We start from the raw sequence: 25,760 nt of genomic DNA, 5'->3' as shown, positions 1-25,760 counted from the left end.
AATGGGAGCGCTAACGGATGCGTTGCTCTGCGCTAATTTCGCCATGCAACGCTGTCCGTTAGCGCGCACACTAAAACGCAATGAGAACCTAGCCTAATAGAATAGTATTTAGCAGGGAGAAATGCAAGAGTCTACATCTGGCCAAGAAAAACGAAAATTGCATCTACAGAATAGGAGGAACAGAACTAAGCAACAGCACATGTGAAAAAGAATGAGGTATACTAATAGATCACAGCCTGCACAAGAGCTAACAGTGATGCAGCAGCCAAAAAGGCAAACAGTTCTAGGATGTATTAAGAGAAGCATAGAGTCTAGATCGCGAGAAGTATTTATCCCCCTCCACTCCTCCTTGGTTAGGACTCATCCGGAATACTGTGTCCATTTCTGGGCACCACATTTTAAAAAAAGACAATGAAAAACTGAAGCAAGTTCATAGAAAAGTGACCAGGATGGTGAGCGGACTGCAGAGTATGTCCTACAATGAACGGTAAAGGATCTGGGAATGTTTAGTTTGCAAAAAAGAAGGCTAAGAAGAGACTTCATAGCGGTCTTAAAATATCTGAAGGGCTGTCACAGTGTAAAGGGATCACCATTCTCATTTTCACATAGAAACATGAGAAGGAATGTGATGAAACTGAATGGGAGAAGATACAGATTAGATATTAGAAAAAAAACTTTTTGACAGTGAGGGTGAACAATGAGAACAGGCAGCCACGAGAGGTGGCGAGTCCCCTTCAATGGAAGTCTTCAAACAGAGGCTGAACAGACATCTGTCTGAGATGGTTTAGTAAATCCTGAATTGAGAAGGAGGTTGAGCAGATGATCCAGGAGGTCCCTTCCAACTCTACCATTCTATGATCTTCAGTTTTGTATGACTTATTGTCATGCCATAAAAGTGGCGTAATACTCTGACAACATTGTTCCCAGCAGCGACCTGAGAGTCAGAGATGCTTCCAGGAGTCTACCCCATGATGTTCCCATGCCTTTCCAGCACTGTTTCCATGGTTTGCAGCAATTTTTAGACCCCTCCAGAACTCCAGGGGGTCCGCCAGAAAAATGCTTGAGTTTCTCATTCACTTCCATTATACGCGTTACTCAGGTCGAGCGCCCAAGCATTGCGATTTCCTCGACTCGAGTAACGAGCACTTTAGTGCTCACTCATCACTAGTAACAATTAGTGATGAGCGAATATACTCGTTACTCGAGATTTCCTTGAGCATGCTCGGGGGTCCTTCGAGTATTTTTTAGTGCTCGGAGATTTAGTTTTCATTGCCACAGCTGAATGATTTACATCTGTTAGCCAGCATAAGTACATGCGGGGGTTGCCTGGTTGCTAGGGAATCCCCACATGTACTTATGCTGGCTAACAGATGTAAATCATTCAGCTGCGGCAATAAAAACTAAAACTCCGAGCACTAAACAATACTCGGAGGACACTCGAGCATGCTCGGGAAATCTCGAGTAGAGTATATTCGCTCATCACTAGTAACAATGTTTCCTAACTGAATAGAGATTTTACCCAGAAACTGAGAATTCTGAGACGGAATAAGAAATGATCAGATTTCTAGAATTCATGAAGTTTATTACTCTGGATGAAATGATTGCTCTGGGTACCCCTGAGGCTGGGAAACTGTTAAAAGAAGCTCATGGATCAAATTCTTTTGGAGAGGGCGAAGAGAAAGAAAGAGTTTCAGAGACTAGCTTTTTATCAGGAGGGGAGGCGGTGGGTCATATGCTGTCGCTGGTGGCCTCTGCTCAGAGGAGTACATCCTTTGTGCATTCATTGGTTTCAGCAAAAGGTGCAAAGGTGCTGGAGACTTCTGAGATCTTGGAGGTCTTTACGGACTTCTATGCGGATTTGTACTCCTCACAGGTGGATGCATCGATGGGAGACACTGGGGCATTTTTAGGGGGACTTGAGTTGCCTAAGCTGAGTGACGATGACAGGGAAAGTTTGGAGGCACCTATTACGGATGAAGAATTGAGTAGGGCATTAAGGTCAATGGCAGGGGTAAGGCGTCAGGAGCAGATGGACTACCAACCGAACTTTACAAAGATATGGAGGAAGTGTTGATGCCCAGATTAAGAGTGGTCTTGGAGGAGGCTAAGAGTAGGGGAATTTTGCCAGCCTCCATGAGAGAAGCCATAATAGTGGTAATCCCGAAGGAGGATAAAAAAAACTTACGATACCCTGAGTCATACCGCCCAATTTCTTTACTTACAACGGATGTCAAGCTGCTGGTCGGGGTGTTGGCAACCAGACTGCCAGGTGTTCTCTCTAAATTAATACATCCGGATCAGTCCGGCTTTATGCCCGACAGGTCTATGGCAATTAACTTAAGAAGGCTTTTTATGAATGTACAGCTGAGTGCTGATAACTGTGGCCAGAGAGTTATTGCATCCTTAGACGCCCATAAAGCTTTCGACAGTGTAGAATGGGGGTATTTGTGGCAGGTGTTACACTGTTTGGGTTTTGGTCCACAACTTGTGTCCTGGGGCAAACTGCTGTATGCGCAACCATTGGCTAGAGTTAGGGTGAATGGAGAGTTTTCTCATACGATTAGGTTACATAGAGGGACGAGACAGGGGTGTCCACTCTCCCCTCTCCTGTTCGCTTTGGCTGTTGAGCCGTTGGCCGCCAAGATTAGGCAATCTGCTGAAGTATCTGGGTTTAAGTATGGGTCAATTGAAGAAAAGATAGTGTTATACGCGGATGATATACTGCTGTTCTTGAGCGATCCACATGTCCCATTGGGAAATGCTATTCAGCTTATCGAAAGATTTGGTGCTTTGTCGGGGTAGAGGATAAAGTGGAATTTATCAACTCTGTTTAAGGTAGATGACGTAGGGGATGAGGTGGGAGATGTCGCGGAGGGAGGCAGACTTAAAGTGGCTGATCAATTCAAATATTTGGGGATATGGATCTCTATGCCGATTACAGATTATTTGCATAAAAATTTGACTCCTGTGTTGGGGGTTCTTAAGGTAAAAGCGGGGGCCTGGTCTAAACTGCACTTGTCAGTGGCGGGCCGAGTCAATCTTATTAAAATGATTCACATGCCTAAGATAATGCATGTTCTCCATTACTCACCTATTTGGATACCACGTGGGAAATTTAAGCTGATTAACTCCTTATTTAGGAGTTTGGTGTGGGGGAAGCAGCATCCCCGTATTAGGTTGGAGACGCTTCAGAGGCCTACGGATGAAGGAGGTTTGGCTTTGCCTAACCCAGAAATATGCTTCCTGGCGGCTCACTGCCAGCACTTAAAGGGCTGGGAGCGTGAGGAGTCTTCCAGCATGGTACAACAGCTAATAGAGAGGGCGACGACAAGATGTCCTGCGGTACAGTGCTTGGAAGATGGGTCTCTGGGGGCACTTGGGAAAATCTATTCAACGCTATTCCCGATATATAAATTATGGGGAAGAGTTAGACAAATTTGTGGGATTACCTGTCTTACCAGGTTCTCCCCGCTGTGGTTTAATAACAAATTACCGGAGTTTATAACATAAGGTATCAATGAAAAATACCGTTACCATGTAACAATATATCACTTATGGCTGTCAGAATTTGGCAACACAAAAATGTTTGGAAAACCAAACAAAAGTTTATTGTAGAAAAAAAAGACTCAGCACGGGACCAGGGGTGAATGAATAAAGAAAGTTTTTGTGTTTTTTAACAGACTGAAGCTGAAAGACATTGGCTTTACAAAATCAGAAAACCCATTGTCAAAAGCTTGGACAAAGTCACAGGCCAACCTTGATATTTGTTAAAAAATGTCTACAATTGAGGATGTTTTTCAAATAAAACAATTAAGTTTTGGAAATATAGTGGAATAATATAATGTTATGTAAGAGCAGTAAAAAAAAAAAAAAAAGATGGCCTGATATAAATATGTAATGGCAAAGGATAAAAAACCTTGAATAAAAAACAGATAATAAAGTCCTCCATACAGTGTAATGAGCCAGACATAGTCCTCTATACAGTGTACTGAGCCAGACATAGTCCTCTATACAGTGTAATGGGTGCCACATAGTCCTCTATACAGTGTAATGGGTGCCACATAGTCCTCTATACAGTGTAATGGGTGCCACATAGTCCTCTATACAGTGTAATGGGTGCCACATAGTCCTCTATACAGTGTAATGGGTGCCACATAGTCCTCTATACAGTGTAATGGGTGCCACATAGTCCTCTATACAGTGTAATGGGTGCCACATAGTCCTCTATACAGTGTAATGGGTGCCACATAGCCCTCTATACAGTGTAATGGGTGCCACATAGTCCTCTATACAGTGTAATGGGTGCCACATAGTCCTCTATACAGTGTAATGGGTGCCACATAGTCCTCTATACAGTGTAATGAGCCAGACATAGTCCTCTATACAGTGTAATGGGCGCCACATAGTCCTCTATACAGTGTAACGAGCCAGACATAGTCATCTATACAGCGCAATGAGCCAGACACAGTCCTCTATGGCTGCCACATAATTCTCCATACAGTGTAATGGGTACCACATAGATCTCCATAGAGTGAAATGGCCCCCAAATATTCCAACAAATAGTACAATGGGCTCCACATAGTGCTCCATACAGTATAATGCCTCCACATAGTGCTGCATACAGTTTAGTGGACCCATATAGTGCTCCATACAGTATAATGCTTCCACATAGTGCTCTATAGTTTTGTGGACCCACATAGTGCTCCATGCAGTATAATGGTTCCACATAGTGCTCCATACAGTTTAATGGACCCACATAGTTCTCCATATAGTATAATGGCCGCACATAGTATTCTATACAGTATAATGGCCAAACATGATGTGCCATACAGTATATTGGCCCCACATTAAAAAAAAACCAAAACTCACCTCTGCCCGTTCTTCCACTGCTCCGGTCTATTCATATATAACAGTCCTACCTGTGTGTATGTGCGCCAACTCCTAAGCACTAGTGCCACCACCACTCTCCTCTGCACAAGACCCGTTTCCTCAGCCTGTGTGCCATCCCTGTCACACATGCGCGGCATGATGGGAGGGCACTCATACAGAGGAGAGTGGAGGTGGCGCTAGGGCTGAGGAGATGGCTCGCATGCTCATCTGGAGGGCTCTGCATGCCCCCTCTAGCATGCGTCATAGGTTTGCCACCACTGCTCTAGTGAATACCTGTAGACACTTAGTCACACCCAGTCACACCCCTCCAGAGTAAGCCCAGTATGTGGTGCAGCGGGATCACACCCACCAATTTTATACTCCATTAAAAAAAAAAAAAGGAGCACAGCAGCACTCTGTCAGGGCCAAAATACATGCAAACACTGAATACATGAGATTTGAACTGCCTTATTGCTAAATTATATGTACTTACAAAAATGAGGGTTCTTAGAGCATAAATTGGCCAATTCATGTGCGCCCATCAACCACGGCAGGGTGACCTCCCTCTGATGGGTACCTAACTTAATACTTAGCAAACATGCCTCTCCCAGGCTACATGCCTACATTCTACATGGGCAGCTAGGAACCAACACCCTTGGGCTGATGGGAGGAGATTTCTGTCTGTGCACTCTTCCCATCAGCTTCATTGAAGTGGAGACTCCTCACACGTCGGTCGTTATTACACACATTGCAGCCTAGGCGCAGTTGCGCTGGACCTACTCAGGTGTCCTTTTGCAAGCAGGATATCCTTTACACTGTTCAGTGATCTTTGCCAACAGCGACTATATAAATAAGACCCTATGAGGGTCGAAACGTTATGTTCTTGTCGCCGCACCATTTTCTCTATCCCTGCACCAATTCCTTATTCATGGTGTTATCGCTGCATCTACATCTGTATAATATAGTCTTCACAAGCATCTATCAAGAGAGTGTGGTGACTGAACATTACGTTACCGGTCATCATCATTATCATCATCACACACCCGCCGGTCATTATTACCTGTGGAAACATCTTCCGGAATCTCCTCCTTCCCGTCACTCACACACGGCTGATCCCCCCTCGTCATCGCTTCTTCTTCTGGCTCTTCCTTCTCTTTTTTCTTAGTCGGATCTTCCTCCTGATATATCAGATGTAACAATCAGCACAATACAAGAAACCACCAAAATCTGTGACCTCTATGACCTCGATGAGAAATGTCCCCCCATATACAGATCCGGTACAGGGCTCAGCGCCGTCTACCTGATGATCCTCCGGGATGTTGTGATTCTCCTCCGGACAGTCCTGGGAATACAGAGGACGGGGACATCTCTCTGGTGGATTTCTCCTCCTGGATCCATCTGTAGGAGACACATAGTGATGGAATAGATTGTGTCATGTGATGATGAGATGATAGTAGTAGTAGTAGTAGTAGATGACCACAGAACAGACATGACGGTATCCCCTCCTCACCCTGCTGATCGGCCCATATTGCGATCGCCTTTTGTCCTCCATGTATAACCTCAACCTTAATATCAATCAGATCTTCACCCTTAAAAAGTAAAATGTAAGATGAGCTCAGGTCCCATCACGGTCAGATGTTGTGGGGGCTTCAGTGTCATCTACCTGATGATCCTCCGGGATGTTGTGATTCTCCTCCGGACAGTCCTGGGGATACAGAGGACGGAGATTTCTCCTCCTGGATCCATCTGTAGACACACAGACTGAATACATGAACCGGTAATTTTATGTTCGGTGTATTGTGGGGAGCCCCGGGCACACAGCGATTAATGCCTATCAATGTGCAGAAAGGACAACTAGAGAGCCGGCACCGGGGTCATGGGCGCTTACTGATGCACACGGGGAGCCGAGGAGAGATTGTCTGGTCAGATTCCACAGAAAAGCCCCATAATACATATTCATCTGAACAAACATCCCATTAACCCCTTCAGCCCCGGTCTGTTTTCACCTTCCCGGCCAGGTAAATTTTACAATTCTGACCAGCGTCACTTTATGAGGTAATAACTCTGGGGCTTCTATAAATCCCGGTGATTCTGAGATTGTTTTATTCGTGACACTTTGTACTTTACGTTACTGGTAAATTTAGGTTAATATCATTTGTGTTTATTTATGAAACTTTTGACCAAAAAAAACTGACAATTTCAAAACTTAAATTTTATGCCCTTTAACCCCTTCACGCCATGGCAATTTTCCATTTTTTCTTCACTGTATCCCAAGAGCCATAACTTTTTATTTTTCCGTCCCCATAGCAGTATGAGGGCTTGTTTTTTACGGGACAAGTTGTATTTTTGGTTGGCGTCATTCATTTTATCATGTGATTTACTGGAAAGTAGGAAGACAATTCTAAGTGTGTTGAAATTGCAAAAAAATAAATAAAATGCAATTAAAATTTTGGGGGTAATTTTTATTGATCATGTTCACTATACAGTAAAACAGACCTGGCACTACGATTTTCCAGGTCAGTACAAGTAACAGACCCGCACCGTTCCGCTGCCGGCCGTGAGTGTACGGCCTAAATCTGACCAGGCGAATCGTCGAGAACCGAGTAATTACATCCCCGGCACCAGCGTTGTTCAGAGGCATCCTCCAGTGGAGGCAGAGAAGGCTACACATAGTGACCATCGCCCCGGTAACCCGTTACCTCACCTCAGAGAACCAGGATATGCCATTTCCGTTGGGAGACAGTGCTCCACCTTCCTTCAAGGACAGGCCAGAGACTTTACGCATCACCTATGGGGCCCACAGTGGGATTTCAAGCTTCCACAGCCCGGAAACCATCAGACTGATAAGTTTACCAGTTTCATAACTGTTTGTTCAAACCCGGACACAAAAAACAGTTTTACTTTCCCCTTAGCCCCTTCTCTCCCTGCGAGGAGTAATCCTTGTAATAAACCCATTAACTCTTGTTCTGCCTCCTGCTCGTCACTGCATCCCGCGTTCCTGCTATCTCACAGATGTTTTGATTGCCTCTTATTGTATTTTCTTACAATGTTATGACAGCCAGAAAACTATAATTCTGGCATTTCATTTTTTTTCTCATTATGATGTTTACCAATCAGCTTCATTTACTTTCTATTTTGATAGATTGGACTTATAAAAGTGCAGCGGTAAAAATATATAAATAATACACATTTGCTAATTGTTTTATTTTTAATGGGTCACACTATGACAGTCATTCGGTAAGGAAACTGTCCCTGTCCCGGGGCACTCTTGAAGGTAGAGAGGCCTGGGTCTCCGACCGCACTGTTCTCCTGTTATACCCTAAGCTGTCCCCTCTCCCTCCCCCCTGAGGCCCAGGACAGAATGCTAGTGTATCAACACATAAGAGACAGTGGTAACAGAAAGCAACAAACATACAAACACTCACCAAAGGTAGAGAGGTATAAAGGGAAGGATAGGAATGTACCAACCAAATGGGAATTGGATAATGAGGAAAGTATAGACTCAAAAACAGCAACAATCTCCAGTAGCAACAACGATCTACAATTCAGCACAGTGTCTCCAAGGAGCTAAGAAGCAGATCTTTCACTTGCAAGGAAGAGAAGGTATAGAAGGTTTTATAGGGAGAGGTAATGACCAGATCAGAAGCAGATGAAATGGAGCTGTATGTTTCTGACCAGCATAAAAAGGGTTGTTAACCTCTTCAGCACCAAAAGAAACAAAATCCATTTACCATGGGACATAAACATAGGCTAAATGGAAGATCTGCGATTAATACTACGTAGTAATCTTCTAACCCCAGATCTCCCAGGAGGACGTGATGTGACAGGGGGTGATTTGAACATGTGTTTTATTTTTTTCAGATTTTTAAAATCTTTTTTCTTCACTAATTACTTTATATATTAGCTCCCTTTAGGGGAGATCATCTGATCACTTGTGCTACGTATAGTAAAAATCACGATTACCTATGAACGCCGGCCATGGGCTGGATCTCACAGGAGGATGGTAATGACAGGCACAGGGGTCTTCAGCAGACAACCATTAGTCGTGACAACCCATTGGCACCGATCACGTCATGGGCGACGTGCACTCCCTCCCAGCGCAGGTTACATACAGCCGTCAGATTTACAGCGGAATTTGACAGTTTAATAGTTGCTGGTGGAGCTCAGTTCCACTTGCAGCTTTTAGAGGCACAAGATGATCAGCCATAATCTGCCGGGAAAGTTGCAGGCTCAGTGGGCGAGCCCGCATCAAAGTGAGGAAGTTGGCATATAACGTGGTGGTACTTCATAGGTCGGGAAGGGGTTAACCCAGATTGTTATTCCACTCAAAATAGTTCCTAAATAACATTTACCACATGTCTACTGTGGTAGGCACACTCTGCTGCACACGGAGGTAGACACAGGTACACTGCGGCTTTACAGTAGTGACACCGAGATCCCTCTATTACCGGTATAATGACAGCCAAAGCTATTCCACTGATATCACAGCCACGGCCGTATGCCAAGCTCCAGGGTTTCCTGTCTTACCCTCATTCAGATCTTCTCTTCAGCACTACCCCCAACAGTCATCATCTAGACATCTACTCTTAATAGTGTGTAGCTACATCTGGTGCTAAAGCAGTAAGCCGGCAGAACAGCAGCGAACTCACATCACAGGCCGGCGAGCCACAGGAGGCTCTGGAGCTACAGGTTGGGGACCCCTGACCTATAGGGAGGAGTGTGCGGTGATCCGACCTTCTCTCCAGTACGGGAAAGTTCTGGCTTCTACACCTGCAGAGCGAGTGGTGAACAGACGCGGAGGCCGGAGAACGGCTGGAAAGCCTCCATGTCAGACTGACGGGTGATCGGCTCCACCACGTCCCATCTTTATGTCAGGACAGCACTCGTGTTTAAAGGTCTGAGGGACGGTCCAGTGCCGATATTTATCCAGGACTTTGTGCACAGAACGGAGAAAGTGATTTGTCACAAAGAAGAAGAGAGAGAATGAAGGAGAAGACCAAGGAAGGAGACACAAGTGTCAGCCAAGAGGGAGGAGCCGGACGCCGACCACGACTGATGACGACATTGAGCCGATTCTGAGGGACGGACGAGCGACAGCGGATTAGGTGAAAAATCACCTGTAAATTAACCCCGACTCTGCTGAGTAACAATCCACGACAGACTTAATGATAGAAAGAACTCACAGGAGAGAACAGACAGAAGGATGGGACATCTGCAGACAAAATGTGACCGATGCTCTAAGGAAGGAGAAAGATTCTGAAAGAAGCCGCCGAGGACGAAGACTCAAGACTGGTGAAGACGAGACGACAACGGAGAAACCGCGACTCACAGATCAGAAGGAAATAATCAGGGAAATGAAAGCTGTTGTCAGACGGAGAAAATGTAGAGAAAACCAGAGCAAGTCTGGAGAAAAATCATCTGTTATAGGACGACAAAACCAAAACAGGTCCTCATAGCACAATACAATGATCCTCTTCAATTTTAATAGCATATAACCAATAGAGACTCTTGAAGTAGCAAACATGATCAAAATAATATAAAAATATATATAACTTTTATTACAAATATTAAAACACATTTAACAAAGTAGTGCAATAAATCAATGATTCAATAAATAACAAAAGGCCGGGATACTGGATTCCCTGACATACATGGAATAATCAACAGTGACAGAGACAATAGAAAGCATGAGACCTAAACATCCTGATACGAATAAATACCCGAAAAGTAATATGGGCACCCATACCAATTATCAAAATCAATTGTTTAAATTATACACTAAATATCAGCATAGGTGTCCTCAACCTTCCTCCCACCTCTCATCTAACTCTTTCCTTGACAACCTCCAATCTGGCTTCCACCCCCACCACTCCACTGAAACTGCTCTGACCAAAATGACTAATGACTTACCGGTACTCACAGCCAAAGCTAACAGACAGTTCTCCATCGTCCTCCTTCTCGACCTGCCCTCTGCCTTCGACACAGTCGACCACTGCCTACTGCTACAGATTCTTTCTTCCCTTGGCATCAAAGACCTTGCCCTGTCCTGGATTGCCTCATACCTTTCTGACCGCACATTTAGCGTTTCTCACTCCCAAACTACCTCCTCACCCCACCCTCTCTCTTTGGTGTCCCTCAAGGCTCTGTCCTAGGGCTCCTACTTTTTTTCCATCTATACCCTTGGCCTAGGACAACTCATAAAGTCGCCTGGCCCAGAAGTCACCTTTATTCTGTCCAGAATCCTAGAGAATCTGTCAGCCATATCCTCCTTCTTCAACTCTCGATTCCTAAAACTCAGTGTGGACAAATTTGAACTCATCATCTTTCCCCCATCTCGCGTATCCTCCCTACCTGATCTATTACGGTAAACGGCATCACGCTCTCTCCCGCACCTGAAATCCGCTGCCTCGGGGTAACTCTCGATTTTGCCCTGTCCTTCAAACCTCAAGTCCAAACTCTTGCCACTTCCAACTCAAAAATATTTCCAGAATCCGTCCCTTCCTCGGGCCACAATCTACCAAAACTCTTGTGCATGCCCTCATCATCTTCCGCTTCGATTACTGCAACACCCTCCTCGTTGGCCTCCCCGCTAACTCTCTTGCACCACTCCAGTCTGTCCTCAACTCTGCTGCCCGGCTAATCCACCTCTCTCCTTGTTACTCCCCTGCTTCTCCCTCTGCAAATCCCTCCACTGGCTCCCAATTCCTCAACGAATCCAGTTCAAACTACTAACACTGATCTACAAAGCCATCCACAACCTGTCCCCTCCCTATATCTCTGAACTAATCTCCCAATATCTTCCCTCACGTAATCTTCGATTCTCCCAAGACCTCCTACTCTCCTCCACACTTATTCGTTCTTCACACAACCGCCTCCAAGATATTATCTCCCGAATATCCCCCATCCTCTGGAATTCCATGCCTCAACACGTCCGATTATCCACCACCCTCGGATCCTTCAGACGGAACCTAAAAACCCAACTCTTCAGGAAAGCCTACAATAACCATTCTGCCTCCTCACCAACCACCCGAGCTGCCGCCTCACAACCACCAGAGCTGCCACCTCACCGTCCTTCATACCTTGCTCTGTCCTGTGTTTCCGCCATACCCTGCCTGTCCTGTGTTTCCGCCATATCCTGCCTGTCCTGTGTTTCCGCCATATCCTGCCTGTCTTGGGCGTCCGCCATATACAGCCTATTCTTAGTCTCTGCCGTTTCCATCAAAGCCAGTTCTGCGTCTTTTCCGCTCCTACTTCCTGTCCTCGGGTATCAGCTTCTGCGGCAATAGTCTCCCTCGGGCCTGCCCCTAACACTCCCTGTATTGGGGGTGGTCCACCTGGCCAGCTCACCCTTGGGAGGTTTGTCGTCGTGGTTCTGCGGGTTCACTTTAGGAGTTCCGAAAGAGCTGACACATGTAGTGTGCATCTGTTAGTAACGCATTTATGGACACCTATGCTGATATTTAGTGTATAATTTAAACAATTGATTTTGATAATTGGTATGGGTGCCCATATTACTTTTCGGGTATTTATTCGTATCAGGATGTTTAGGTCTCATGCTCTCTATGTTCTCTGTCACTGTTGATTATTCCATGTATGTCAGGGAATCCAGTATCCCGGCCTTTTGTTATTTATTGAATCATTGATTTATTGTACTACTTTATTAAGTATATTTTAATATTTGTTATAAAAGTTATAGATATATATTTTTATATTATTTTGATCATGTTGCTACGTCAAGAGTCTCTATTGGTTATTATAGGACGCCGCCGGAGAGACGTCATCACATCCACCGGAGCCAACAAGGAGCCTCGCTTCTCACCTCGTGGTGTAAGAGGCCGGAGCTCCTCCATCATCACGTCCTGGTACCGATCCTGGTGTCCTTCTAGATACTCCCACTCCTCCATGGAGAGATAGACAGCGACGTCCTGACACCTTATAGGAACCTGACAACAGCGACACCGTCATCACCCAGAATCCTCCAGTGCTGTATAATGTCCCAGCAGTCACCTCTCCGGTCATCACCCAGAATTCTCCAGTCCTGTATAATGTCCCAGCAGTCACCTCTCCGCTCATCACCCAGAATCCTCCAGTGCCGTCCTGTATAATGTCCCAGCAGTCACCTCTCCGCTCATCACTCAGAATCCTCCAGTCCTGTATAATGTCCCAGCAGTCACCTCTCCCGTCATAACCCAGAATCCTCCAGTGCTGTATAATGTCCCAGCAGTCACCTCTCCGCTCATCACCCAGAATCCTCCAGTGCTGTATAATGTCCCAGCAGTCACCTCCCCGCTCATCACCCAGAATCCTCCAGTGCTGTATAATGTCCCAGCAGTCACCTCCCCGCTCATCACCCAGAATCCTCCAGTGCTGTATAATGTCCCAGCAGTCACCTCCCCGCTCATCACCCAGAATCCTCCAGTCCTGTATAATGTACCAGCAGTCACCTCTCCGCTCATCACCCAGAATCCTCCAGTGCTGTATAATGTCCCAGCAGTCACCTCTCCGCTCATCACCCAGAATCCTCCAGTCCTGTATAATGTCCCAGCAGTCACCTCTCCGCTCATCACCCAGAATCCTCCAATGCTGTATAATGTCCCAGCAGTCACCTCTCCGCTCATCACCCAGAATCCTCCAGTGCTGTATAATGTCCCAGCAGTCACCTCCCCGCTCATCACCCAGAATCCTCCAGTGCTGTATAATGTCCCAGCAGTCACCTCTCCTCTCATCACCCAGAATCCCCGAGTCTTGTATAATGTCCCAGCAGTCACCTCTCCGCTCAGCAGCTCAATCATCTTGCTGCTGAGCTCCAGGATCTTCTTGTTCCTCTCATGTAGCAGGGAGTGCGGGGGAGGCTCTGTGATGGGGCCCGGGCTCCGCCCTCCTGACTCCTGGAGATGGATGATGGGAGTCACACCATCCCCCGGTGTCTTCCTCACTATTGTGTAATCCTGTGTATGGAGAGAGACACTTAGGGAGAAGATTCCTTCCCGACTCCAGATCTGACAATCAGTAGAAATCCCGGGATCAATAACCGTCTCCAGTAATCTGGGGCCATAACCGGGAATATTATTCCCCTCCGGACAGACATCCCGGCCCCTCTACAGCTCTTATAGGGAATCCCCATGACAACTCCTCCGGGCAGAGAGCTCCACACAATCACTGCTCTTACAGGAAAGAATCCTTCTCTCTATTCTGGATTTCCTCCTCCCGATGTCGGACTTGTCACAGAACACAATAAAGCTGATAGAAATGTAGAGGAGTTACCTCTCCGCTCAGCAGGGAGATGATCTCCAGGGCCAAGTGGAATAATCTTCTGGTGGTCTCATCCCTGTCCTCGTCCATCCTCGGGGTCATTCAGGAGGAGGAGGGATGAGCACTGGATCAGCTGGAGGGATCTCGTCCTGCCGGCGTCTTCATGAGGAAGGAGAAGATGGAAATCACAGGGGACGAGAGAACGACAATCACTAAATTCTGCCAAATATCAACATTTATCAGGAGGAAAAGCCACAAAACTCCACCGCGGCCTCCTCCGCCGATCTGACGGCTCATTATCAGCCTCGTAGGAGGAGGACGGTCACCGTGGTAACTACACCGCCAGCAGAGGTCGGTCACCGTGGTAACTACACCGCCAGCAGATGACGGTCACCGTGGTAACTACACCGCCAGCAGGGGACGGTCACCGTGGTAACTACACCGCCAGCAGAGGTCGGTCACCGTGGTAACTACACCGCCAGCAGGGGACGGTCACCGTGGTAACTACACTGCCAGGAGAGGACGGTCACCGTGGTAACTACACCACCAGCAGAGGTCGGTCACCGTGGTAACTACACCCCCAGCGGGGGCCGTGAGATGAGGAGCAGACGCTGCACATCCCCCATACAATGCTGCCCGTCCCCAACACTGAGGAGCCGCACTCACATGGAGCAGGAGCCTCCACAGGAACAGCTCTGATCTCACCCCACACTCTCCTCTCACAGATTTACCACAAGCACCAAAACTCCACCAAACCCTCCTGTAATCTCACCGGAATGGCGGGAAATCTGCTGCTGGCTGACACCAGAGAACACGAGCTGCACACAACCAGGACGGAGCTGCTGCACTGAGAGCGGAAGGACCTGCGGTGACGTCACATGGGGCGGGGCTTAGCAGTGTGGGGGTTGGTTTGTGATGGGCTGGGGCAGCGTTCCCTCTATGACCCCCCATTAGTTAGCCCTGGGTCACACTTACCCTATCTATATACAGTGTATATATATAATGGCTCCGAGTCTCCGTGTGTGATGCGTTTGTGATGATGCGCTTTCCTCACAGCTCTGTCTCTGTACATCTTTACATTTCTCACTGATTTTCCCCAGTGAATGTAATGGCTCAGTGAGCGGACATTAGGAGGCTGTGTGCGTATTTCTCACCAGTCGCACTGATGCTCCTTGTGATGTTTTCTCGCCCCCATAGACTTGTATTGTTGAGACTCGGATGATATACGGTACAATCGCAGCGCACTGAATGCGCCCGAGAAAACCCGCGTCAGACGCCGGCGACGTGTGAGCTGCGCCTGACTTCAGCTGCCAGCCTCCAATTGGCCTATATCCTATATTTACTATGTATTGCTTTTTCTGACTTGAACGCCCCGCCCTTCACCATGCTGTGATTTTAACTACATCCAAACACAGTTGGTTCTAACCTCCTCTATAAATGCAGGCTTTACCATGTTATTAGCCATAGGTAAGTGTTCACACCAGGCAGATAGGTCAGTTACCCATTCGATCTGAGATTACCTTGACGTTTGGTGGATGGGCTCACAACTTTTGGCCAAATCTTGTGCTAAGAATCTCATGTGTTTTTTCATAAATTTCCCTAGCCATTATGCTATTCACATTTCATGTATTGCACATTTCCTTGCCTTAGCACAGTAAATTTTGAGTGCAGCCATTGATCTATTTGCTATATGACTTTTCTGGTTATGCACCAGTTCAGACTATATTGCTGTTCAGTCAGTTTTCTTATATTTACATTGTTTATTTGCACTCACCAGGGGCGGATTATAAGAGGGTCAATCTGGGCGGTAGCCCAGGGCCCAGTGGTGTGGGGGAGCCCTGGGCTACCGCACAGATTGCCCGCCGCCATCAGGGCATTACTGCCCGTGCCCTGACTGGCGTATCATTTATGGGCCCGGTGGGCAGAGAGAGAGGGGGCCCGCATCGGGCCCCGTCTCATCTGCTCACCGGGCCCATACCGGCGCTACGGTGGTTTCCTATTGACGTGCGGGCGCGCGCCCGCACGTCAATAGTTAACAACAGCCGCCAGCCAATTGGAGGCTGGCAGCTGAAGTCAGCCGCAGGCGCAGCTCACACGTCGCCGGCGTCTGACGTCAATGTCAGTCGCCGGCGAGTGTGTGCTGCTGGAGGGAGCTCGCCGCTGGAGCGCACAGGTCAGGTGAGGAGAACTCTTTTTTTTTTTTTTGTTATTTTTTGCAAACGGCAATCCGGGGGGCCCGGGGCAATATGCTGGACACACTGGGGCAGATTGCTGGACACACTGGGGCAATGCTGGAGGACACACTGGGGCAGATGATTGCTGGAGACACTGGGGGCAATGCTGGAGGACACATTGGGGCACATGATTGCTGGACACACTGGGGCAATGCATTGCTGGACACACTGGGGCAATGCTGGAGACACTCGGGCAGATTGCTGGACACACTGGGGGTAATATGCTGGACACACTGGGGCAGATTGCCGGACACACTGGGGGCAATGCTGGACACTCTGGGGCAATATTATGCTGGACATACTGGGGCAGATTGTTGAACACACTGTCTGGGGGCAATGCTGGACATAGGGGCTAATTAAGGGATATTATTACTGCAGTGATGTATTTATTTTATTTTTTGAGGACATTGTTTTAAATGGGGGGGGGGGGGCGGTCCTGTTACTGTGTAGAGTGACACTATGTCACCTCTTTTTCTTCATGTGGTGTAATGTAGAAGTTGGGAAAAATTAAGTAATGTGTTCTGCAAGCGGAGCTCGAGATAACTGTGTTATTTCCTGCAGAGACAAGTCCTGGCTGGAAGAAGTGATGGCGGTCTGTGCTGGATGAAAGATGAAGGACTTCACCTAGAGACGTCACTGGGGAGTCAGTGTTACCTATACACTGACACTATACACTGTATACTATATACAGAGCTCCTGTATATAATGTCACCAGTGATCACTGTATTACCTATACACTATATACAGAGGTACTGTGTACAATGTCACCAGTGATCGCTGTATTACCTCTACACAGACACTGCATACTAAGTACAGATTTCCTGTGAATACTGGCACTTATGGTGATAGTATTGTGTTTTTTGTTTTTTTTTATTACTGATCAGTATTGTAGTATTCAGTCACTATGTGGTGGTAATATGTGGTCTGGAAATGGTGTTGTGGTATTTGTCCCTTGTATGTGCTATTTGGTCACCAAGTGGTGGTAATATGTGGTCTTGACATGGTGCGGTGGTATTTGTTCCTTGTATGTGATATTATTCGATCACTGTGGTTGTAATTTGTGGTCTGGTCATGGTGCGGTGGTATTTGTTCCTTGTATGTGATATTCGTCAAAATATACCTAAATTGTATTGCATATTTTAACAAATATTTAATAGGTTACAGTAGAGTAGGGCCCGACCATTTTTCTGGAATAATCTGGTTCAGGTGTCACATGACCCCCGTCACATGACCCCCGTCACATGACCCCCGTCACATGACTGGGGGGGGGCCCACAGTGTCTGAACAGCCCGGGGCCCTGGCTACCCTTAATCCACCCCTGGCACTCACCCCTATAATCCTTCACTTTCTGCTTAATCCCTACACCTAGTAAGGAGCTGTTCATCTCTTCCTCAATCTTCCCCATCCATCTCACCTGCTCCTCAGAACTGTTCCTCAACATACAATCCTCTCCTGTCAGATAACTGCTCCTTCACCCCAATCACACTGCCACCCTCCCTTCCTTTGAGGAGCACTCTGTGCGCATCTACTCCCCCTCGAACCTCCAACTGGCTGTCATTTACCGCCCCCCAGGGCCACCACCACCTTCTTTGACCACTTCACCACCTGGCTACTTCATTTCCTCTCCACTGACATCCCCACTGTCATCATGGGCGACTTCAACATCCTCATTGACACTTCCCTCTCAGCTGCCACTAAGCTTCTATCTCTCACTTCCTCCTTCGGCCTCACTCAATGGTCTTCTGCAGCCACTCACAAAGATGGTCACACACTGGACCTCATCTTCACCCACCTCTGCTCCCTATCTAACCTCTCTAACTCACCTCTTCCTCTTTCTGACCACAATCTACTGACATTCTCTTCCCTCTCCACTCCTTGTCCACAATCCAGACCCCACAAACTTGCACACCCTCGCAGAAATCTTAAACACCTCGATCTACACTCACTCTCTGAATTCCTCCTCCCTCTTACAGGCATAAGTTCCCTACACAATGCGGATGACTCTGCCGCTCTATATAAAACCACAATACCTGTAGCTTTGGAATCGGTTACCCCTCTTACACATACCAAAGCTCGCAAAATCAACAGACAGCCCTGGCACACCAGCCTGACCAAAGAACTAAGGCAAGCTTCCGGGGCTGCTGAGCGGAGATGGAAAAGATCCCACTCCAGAGAGCACTTCATCGCATTCAAACAGTCCCTCACTACTTTCAAGACTACAATCGCCACAGCAAAACAAACCTACTTCTCGTCTCATATCCTCCCTGTCTCACAACCCTAAACAGTTATTCAACAGCTTCAATTCTCTCCTCCGTCCCCCAGCACCTCCTCCCTCCCCACTTATCTCAGCTGAAGACTTTGCCTCATTTTTCAAACATAAGATTGAGAACATCAGAGACAGTTTTAATCGACAACCCCCAGAGCCCTTCCTCCCAACTACCCAGCCCTCCACCTCCAAAACCAACTTCTCCACCATTACAGAAGATCGACTCTCCACTCTACTCTCAAGATACCATTTTGCCACCTGTGCACTTGACCCGCTCCCATCCCACCTCATCCCAAACCTCACCACAGTCTTCATCCCAACCCTAACCCATCTCTTCAACCTATCGCTAACAACTGGTGTTTTCCCCTCGAGCTTTAAACATGCTTCCATCACACCTATCCTCAAAAAGCCTTCTCTTGACCCATCCTCTGTATCTAGCTATCGGCCTATATCATTTCTCCCCATGCCTCAAAACTACTGGAACAACACGTCCATCTTGAACTGTTTTCCCATCTCTCTTCTTGCTCTTTCTTCGATCGCTTACAATCTGGCTTCCGGTCACAGCACTCCACTGAAACTGCCCTAAGGTCACCAATGACCTATTAACCGCCAAGAACAAGCGACACTACTCTGTCCTCCTCCTCCTCCTGGACCTGTCCTCTGCCTTTGACACAGTGGACCATTCCCTATTTCTACAGACCCTCTCATCCCTTGGCATCACAGACTTACAGACTTGGCCCTATCCTGGATCTCCTCATACCTAACAGACCGGACATTCAGCGTCTCCCACTCACACACCACCTCCGCACCTCGCCCCCTATCTGTCGGAGTCCCGCAAGGTTCAATCCTAGGGCCCCTGCTCTTCTCCATTTACACCTTTGGCCTGGGACAGCTCATAGAATCTCATGGTTTTCAGTATCACCTCTATGCTGACGACACACAGATCTACATCTCTGGACCAGATATCACCACCCTACTAACCAGAACCCCTCAATGTCTGTCCGCTATTTCATCCTTCTTCTCCGCTAGATTTCTAAAACCTAACATGGACAAAACATAATCCATTGTCTTTCCCCCATCTCACGTGACCCCCCCAACGAACCTATCCATTACAGTAAACGGCTGCCCACTCTCCCCAGTCCCACAAGCTCGCTGCCTCGGGGTAATCCTTGACACTGATTTCTCCTTGAAACCACATATCCAAGCCCTTTCCACTTCCTGCCGACTTCAACTCAAAAATATTTCACGGATCCGTACATTCCTAAACCAAGAATCTGCAAAAACCCTAGTTCATGCCCTCATCATCTCTCGCCTTGACTACTGCAACCTCCTGCTCTGTGGCCTCCCCTCTAACACTCTCGCACCCCATCCAATCTATTCTAAACTCTTCTGCCGACTAATCCACCTGTCCCCGTGCTATTCCCCAGCCTCTCCCCTCTGTCAATCCCTTCACTGGCCCCCCATTGCCCAGAGACTACAGTACAAAACCCTAACCATGACATACAAAGCCATCCACAACCTGTCTCCTCCATACATCTGTGACCTCGTCTGGTACTTACCTACACGCAACCTCCGATCCTCACAAGATCTCCTTCTCTACTCCCCTCTTATCTCCTCTTCCCACAATCGCATACAAGATTTCTCCCGTGCTTCCCCCATACTCTGGAACTCTCTGCCACAACACATCAGACTCTCACCTACCATCAAAACCTTCAAAAAGAACCTGAAGACCTATCTCTTCCGACAAGCCTACAACCTGCAGTAACCACCGATCAACCAACCGCTGCATGACCAGCTCTATCCTCACCTACTGTATCCTCACCCATCCCTTGTGGATTGTGAGCCCTCGCGGGCAGGGTCCTCTCTCCTCCTGTACCAGTCGTGACCTGTATTGTTTTAAGATTATTGTACTTGTTTTTATTATGTATACCCCTCCTCACATGTAAAGTGCCATGGAATAAATGGCACTATAATAATAAATAACAATAATTACACCACAGAGATAAGAGAGTGGGAGGAATGGCTTCTTACATCACATTATCTGAGGGAGAAGAGATTTACCTTGGGAAAAACAAGGTCGTAAACTATGGATTCTGCCAAATTCCAGCTCTAGGTAGGCAGGGCACAGCATGTCCACATCAGTGCAAAGCAAGTGCGTACATTGCTCCCACTGCATCCCTCCAAAAGCTCCATAACTGTCTGCTGCTGCTGCTTATTTAATATATATCTAGCTGCAATTTTCTAAGGCAATTTTTTTTTCTTCTTATACCTGCTCCTTTTATTCTAAAGCAATCCATAGCCTCTTTATTTCTACATTTATTTGCTTGGTCACACTGCAGACTACAGCCAGGTCATTGTAATCGAAGAGCGTGGAAATCTAATATTTTTTTGTGGCCCAGGTATCATGTGAGCATGCCAAATTTTTTTTTTGTGTGTCATAGCCAACTTGTTGAGACAATTTAGTTGTGCCCAAAAAATCAAGGCCACATTTAGCTCAGTCTGTAATGTCAGGCTGAGGCCTTGTGTATCTGTGGTGGAGAAATCATAGCTTCACAGGCATACGTACCATAGGTTTGTGTGCTAGCCTTGTTCTCCTTTTTTTTTTTTTTTAAATTCACCAAAAACCCAAAAAAATTTCATACAGCCTGTTATGTCAGGCTGAGGCCTGTAGTGGAAAAATCGTAGCTTCGCAGGCATAAGTTGCATAGTTCTGTCTGCTAGACTTGTTCTACTCTTTTTTTTTTTTTTTTATCAAAAAATCACCCCCCCCAAAAAAAAAATTATACCGTCTGTTATCTCAGGCTGAGTCCTGGTGTATCTGTAGTTGAAAAATCGTAGCTTAGCAGGCATACATAGCATAGTTCTGTTTGCTAGCTTTGTTCTACAATTTTTTATTTTTTTTTCCAAAATTCACAAAAAAACAAAAAAAAATACTTCATACAGTCTGTTATGTCAGGCTGAGGCCTGTTGTATCTGTGATGGAAAAATCATAGTTTTGCAGGCAAACATAGCATAGTTCTGTGTGCTAGCCTTGTTCTACTCTTTTTTTTTTTGTTTGTTTATTTCACATACAACAGAACAAATAATTACGGTATACAGTCTGTTATCTGTGTTTGCGGCTTGTAGTATCTGTGGTGGAAAAATCGTAGATTTGCAGGCTGATCAGTATGATCAGATATAATTTTGCTACAAATAAATACATTTGTGTTGAGCTTTTGAAATAGTGCAGTAGTCCATTTAAAATGGGCAAGGCAAGGGACGGGGAAGTGGACGTGATGGTGCATGCAGAGGACAAGGCCATGGCCAAGCTGAAAGTGGGCCACAACAAAGACCCACATCTTCTCACTTGACCTTCCTGTCCCAGAGATCGCAGGACACCACTATTGAAGCCAGAGCAGTGTGAAACGGTTGTTGGTTGGATAGCGGATAATGCTTACAGTCACTTAGCCGCCACCACCAACACTTTGTCTTCCACACGGTCAAGTCTGAGTAGCCGTGAGTGTGGCCCGGATATTCCTCACCCTGATCTTCCTGACCATGACCATGCCGAGTGCCCTGAGACAACTGATCCCACACTTGGACACTCCGAAGAGCTGTTCAGTTTTCCCTTTCAAGATTCCAGACTCTCGGCCGGTCAACTTGAAGTGGGGCCAGATGAGATCGCCTGTAGCAATGCCGAAAGCTTTGAAAAGCCACGGTCACACGAAGGCGATGGTGGGAAAGTGTCACAAGAGGTGGACGATGATGAGACACAATTGCCAGAAAGTCAGGAAGAGGAGCAGGGTGCGGATGTGGAAGATGAAGTGGTGGCTGACATAGTGACTGACCCAACCTGGCAGGAGGACATGCATGGCGAGGACAGCAGCACACATGGGGAAGGAGTCATATCACCACAACAGGCAGAAAGAAGCAGTGCGGTGGCCATAGACAGAAGGCGTGCATCCGTTCCCCGTAACACCAACATGAGGGAAGTTGCCATTCCAACTGTTAAATCTTCCCGGGTCTGGTTATATTTTAAAAACTCTGCTGATAACCCCAAACAGGACATTTGCAGAACCTGCCATGCCCTCATCAGCAGGGGTAGCAAAACTACCAGCCTGACCACCACCAGCATGATCAGGCACATGGCAGCAAAGCACCCGATTTTGTGGGCCGAACCCCAGGCTCCAGGAACACTGTCTGCAGGTGACACCACTGCTTCTTCCACTGTTTTGCGTAGAAGCCAATCCCCAGTCCACCGTGCATGTGAAGATGCCTATAGCAACCTGTTGTTGCTCACAGTCAAGCAGCACCATCATCAAGTCCGTCCATGTCCTTGTCCCAGCACACCCTTCAGTTGTCTATACCCCAGTCATTGGAACGCAAGCGGAAATACCCAGCCAACGCCCCACAGGCCACAGTACTAAATTCTAACATTTCTCTTCTGCTTGCTCTCAAAAAGTTGCCTTTTAGGCTCGTATAGACAGAAGCTTTCCGCAACCTGATGGCGGTGACCGTCCCAAGTTACTCAGTCCCCAGTCGCCACTATTTCTCCCGGTGTGCCATCCCCGCATTACACCAGCATGTGCACCACAACATTACCCATGCCCTCAACAATGCTGTTATAGGGAAAGTCCACCTAACCACGGACACGTGGACAAGTGCTTGTGGCCAGGGATGGTACACCTCACTGATGGCAAACTGGGTTAACATAATGAAAGCCGGGACCCAGTCGGACCTTGGGATGGAGCACATCCTCCCCACGCCGAGGATTGTGGGCCCTACGTCAATCACGGTTGCCCCCACAGTCTACAGCTCCTGCACCTCCTCCTCTTCAACCTCTATCTCTGAAATCAACACATCAGTCAGAAGCTGGAAGCATTTCAGCACTACCTCAGCCAAGCGGCAACAGGCTGTGCTGAAGCTAATCTGCATAGGTGACAAACCGCACAATCCAGAAGAGTTGTGGACAGCGGTGAAAGAGCAGTCAGATATTTAGATGACACTGCTGAACCTACGCCAGACATGGTCGTGTTTGACAATGGCCGGAACCTGGTGGCGGCTCTGAGGCAAGGTGAGCTCACACACGTACCTTGCCTGGCCCATGTGCTTAACCCCGTGGTTCAATGTTTTCTGAAAAGCTACCCAGAGCTCCGGATCTTCTAGTGAAAGTACGCCGTCTGTCTGCTCATTTTAGAAAGTCAGCTACAGCTTCTGCCGCCCTTGCCGTTCTTCAGCAACATTTGCAGCTATCAGCTCACCGGCTGGTGTGTGATGTCCCCAAGACCTGGAACTCTGCACTGCATATGTTGGAAAGGATTTGTGAGCAGAAGAGGGCAGTTTTTGACTACCAACATCAACAAGGCTGTCGATATTTAGTTCAGACTCCACACATAAGACCTCAGAAGTGGACATGGATGTCAGACATATGTACCATCCTCCAAAACTTTGAGGACTGCACCAAGATGGTGAGCGGCGATGACGCCATAATTATCATCACCATCCCGCTTCTCTGCATTCTGAAAACCTCTCTGCTCACAATTAACGAGGATGCATCGCAGGCGGAGCACGAGGACATGGGGCAAGAAAACATACAGGGGGATTACACTCAGCCCAGCCTCATGTCTTCTCAACGTGGATTGGTAGACAATGAGAAGAAGGAAGAACAGGAGCTACTTTCATGCGCTATAGATGGTACTACAAGCACAGTTGTCCTACCGTCTGTTCAGCAGGGAGGACAGGGAGGAGGAGGACAGCATGGTCAGTCGTCCTGTTGGTGAGGACATGGAAGTCTTGCCTGTTAGCAGTCTGGCACGCATGGCTGACTTTATGTTGCCCTGCGTTTCATGTGACCCTCGTATTATAAAAATTTTTGGTGACGCTCATTACTGGTTGGTGACACTTCTAGACCCACACTACAAGGAGAACTTTCAATCTCTTCTTCCAGAGGCAGAGAGGTGTGCTAAAATGTTGCAGTACCAGGGGGCCCTTGTGGCGGAATTACTTAGAAAATTCCCATGTGAGAACGCTGGCAGCAGATGTCAGGGTTTGTTGTACAACCAAGGACTCCAAGCGAGAGAGACAGAAGTACAATACAGCTCAGGCAGAGGAACAATGGCAAAGTTCTGGAACTATTTTCTCAGACCTTCCCATCGTGACGGCACAGAGGCAATGGGTGCTCTCACAGAAAGTGCAGTGTTTGTGGAGCTGGTGAGGGAGTACCTTGCAGATCGTACAAACGTCCTCCATGATTCCTCTGTGCCTTTTAATTATTGGGTATCCAAGCTGGACATATGGCATGAACTGGCTCTCTACGCCTTGGAGGTCCTGGCCTGCCCTGCTGCTGGTGGAATTATAACAGATAAGCGCATCCGCCTGTCAATTGAAAATGCTGACAGGCTGACTCTTATCAAAATGAACAAGAGCTGGATTGGGAAAGACTTCCGTACACCACCAAGTGAAAACAGCGAAACATAACATGTAATACATTTTCTTTTTTTGTGGAGGTGTATTCTCATGCACCTCTCCTCAACCAAACATGGGTGTCCGCTTCCTGATTTGGTCTGTTTGTTGTTATCCTCCTCCTTATCCTCATCATCCACAACCAGTACAACACCAGGCTCAATGTATTCCGTGATGCAAAATTCACTCAATTTTTGTGCGAGGGTGTTTTTCTGATTTCTGTTACTAATTAGAGACCAAAATAAACTCCCCCAGGGGGAACTGTCATCAAAATGAGATGTACGTATATTTTTCACATTTATTCTTATATATTCCAGTGTTAATATCTTGGCACCGTCCTTTTATGACCCAGTGTATACCTCTACAATGTGAAAATATTGAAATATATATATATGTATATATATATATATATATATATATATATATATATATATATATTTATACCCCTGTCTCTGAGCTGTTGCTAGGGACAAACATATCTCGTTGGACACAATCTGGCAACATATATATGAACCTGTGTTCGCCCCTCCCTTTTGTTATTTACTTTCATCGGTGGATTCACATCCTTTTGATGATTTATCTTTATGTCTCCTCATTCTCCACCACTAGATTACCACGCTTAACGTATTCTGTGCTGCTATAGGCAGTCCAATTTTTGGCAAGGGTGTCTATGATGCCCATGGTATATTTTTAAAAAA

The 25,760-nt window shown here is 46.9% G+C and overlaps 1 protein-coding gene across 12 annotated transcripts in view; it reads right to left on the bottom strand.

The window, feature by feature from the left end:
• LOC143793498 (uncharacterized) overlaps positions 1–25,760 on the bottom strand; it is a 301,418-nt gene that overhangs the window by 21,846 nt on the left and 253,812 nt on the right. The window contains exons 2-9 of one of the 12 annotated variants that reach the window (XM_077280519.1): positions 14,894–14,984; positions 14,134–14,280; positions 13,638–13,817; positions 12,689–12,812; positions 6,533–6,615; positions 6,380–6,458; positions 6,170–6,267; positions 5,930–6,047 (exon numbers count right to left, since the gene is read on the bottom strand). The exons of 5 other annotated variants lie outside the window; for them this stretch is intronic. In XM_077280519.1, the coding sequence (XP_077136634.1) occupies positions 5,930–6,047; positions 6,170–6,267; positions 6,380–6,458; positions 6,533–6,615; positions 12,689–12,812; positions 13,638–13,817; positions 14,134–14,223 (772 nt within the window). In that variant the 5' untranslated portion in view covers positions 14,224–14,280; positions 14,894–14,984. Of the gene's footprint in view, positions 1–5,929; positions 6,048–6,169; positions 6,268–6,379; positions 6,459–6,532; positions 6,616–12,688; positions 12,813–13,637; positions 13,818–14,133; positions 14,281–14,893; positions 15,052–25,760 lie in introns of those variants that run through there. 6 more of the 12 variants (XM_077280520.1, XM_077280526.1, XM_077280527.1 and 3 more) reach the window with 6 other exon arrangements.

The sequence above is a fragment of the Ranitomeya variabilis genome, chromosome 1 (assembly GCF_051348905.1).
Source record: "Ranitomeya variabilis isolate aRanVar5 chromosome 1, aRanVar5.hap1, whole genome shotgun sequence".
NCBI lineage: Eukaryota > Metazoa > Chordata > Amphibia > Anura > Dendrobatidae > Ranitomeya > Ranitomeya variabilis.
This window is presented reverse-complemented; position numbering and strand designations above follow the sequence as displayed.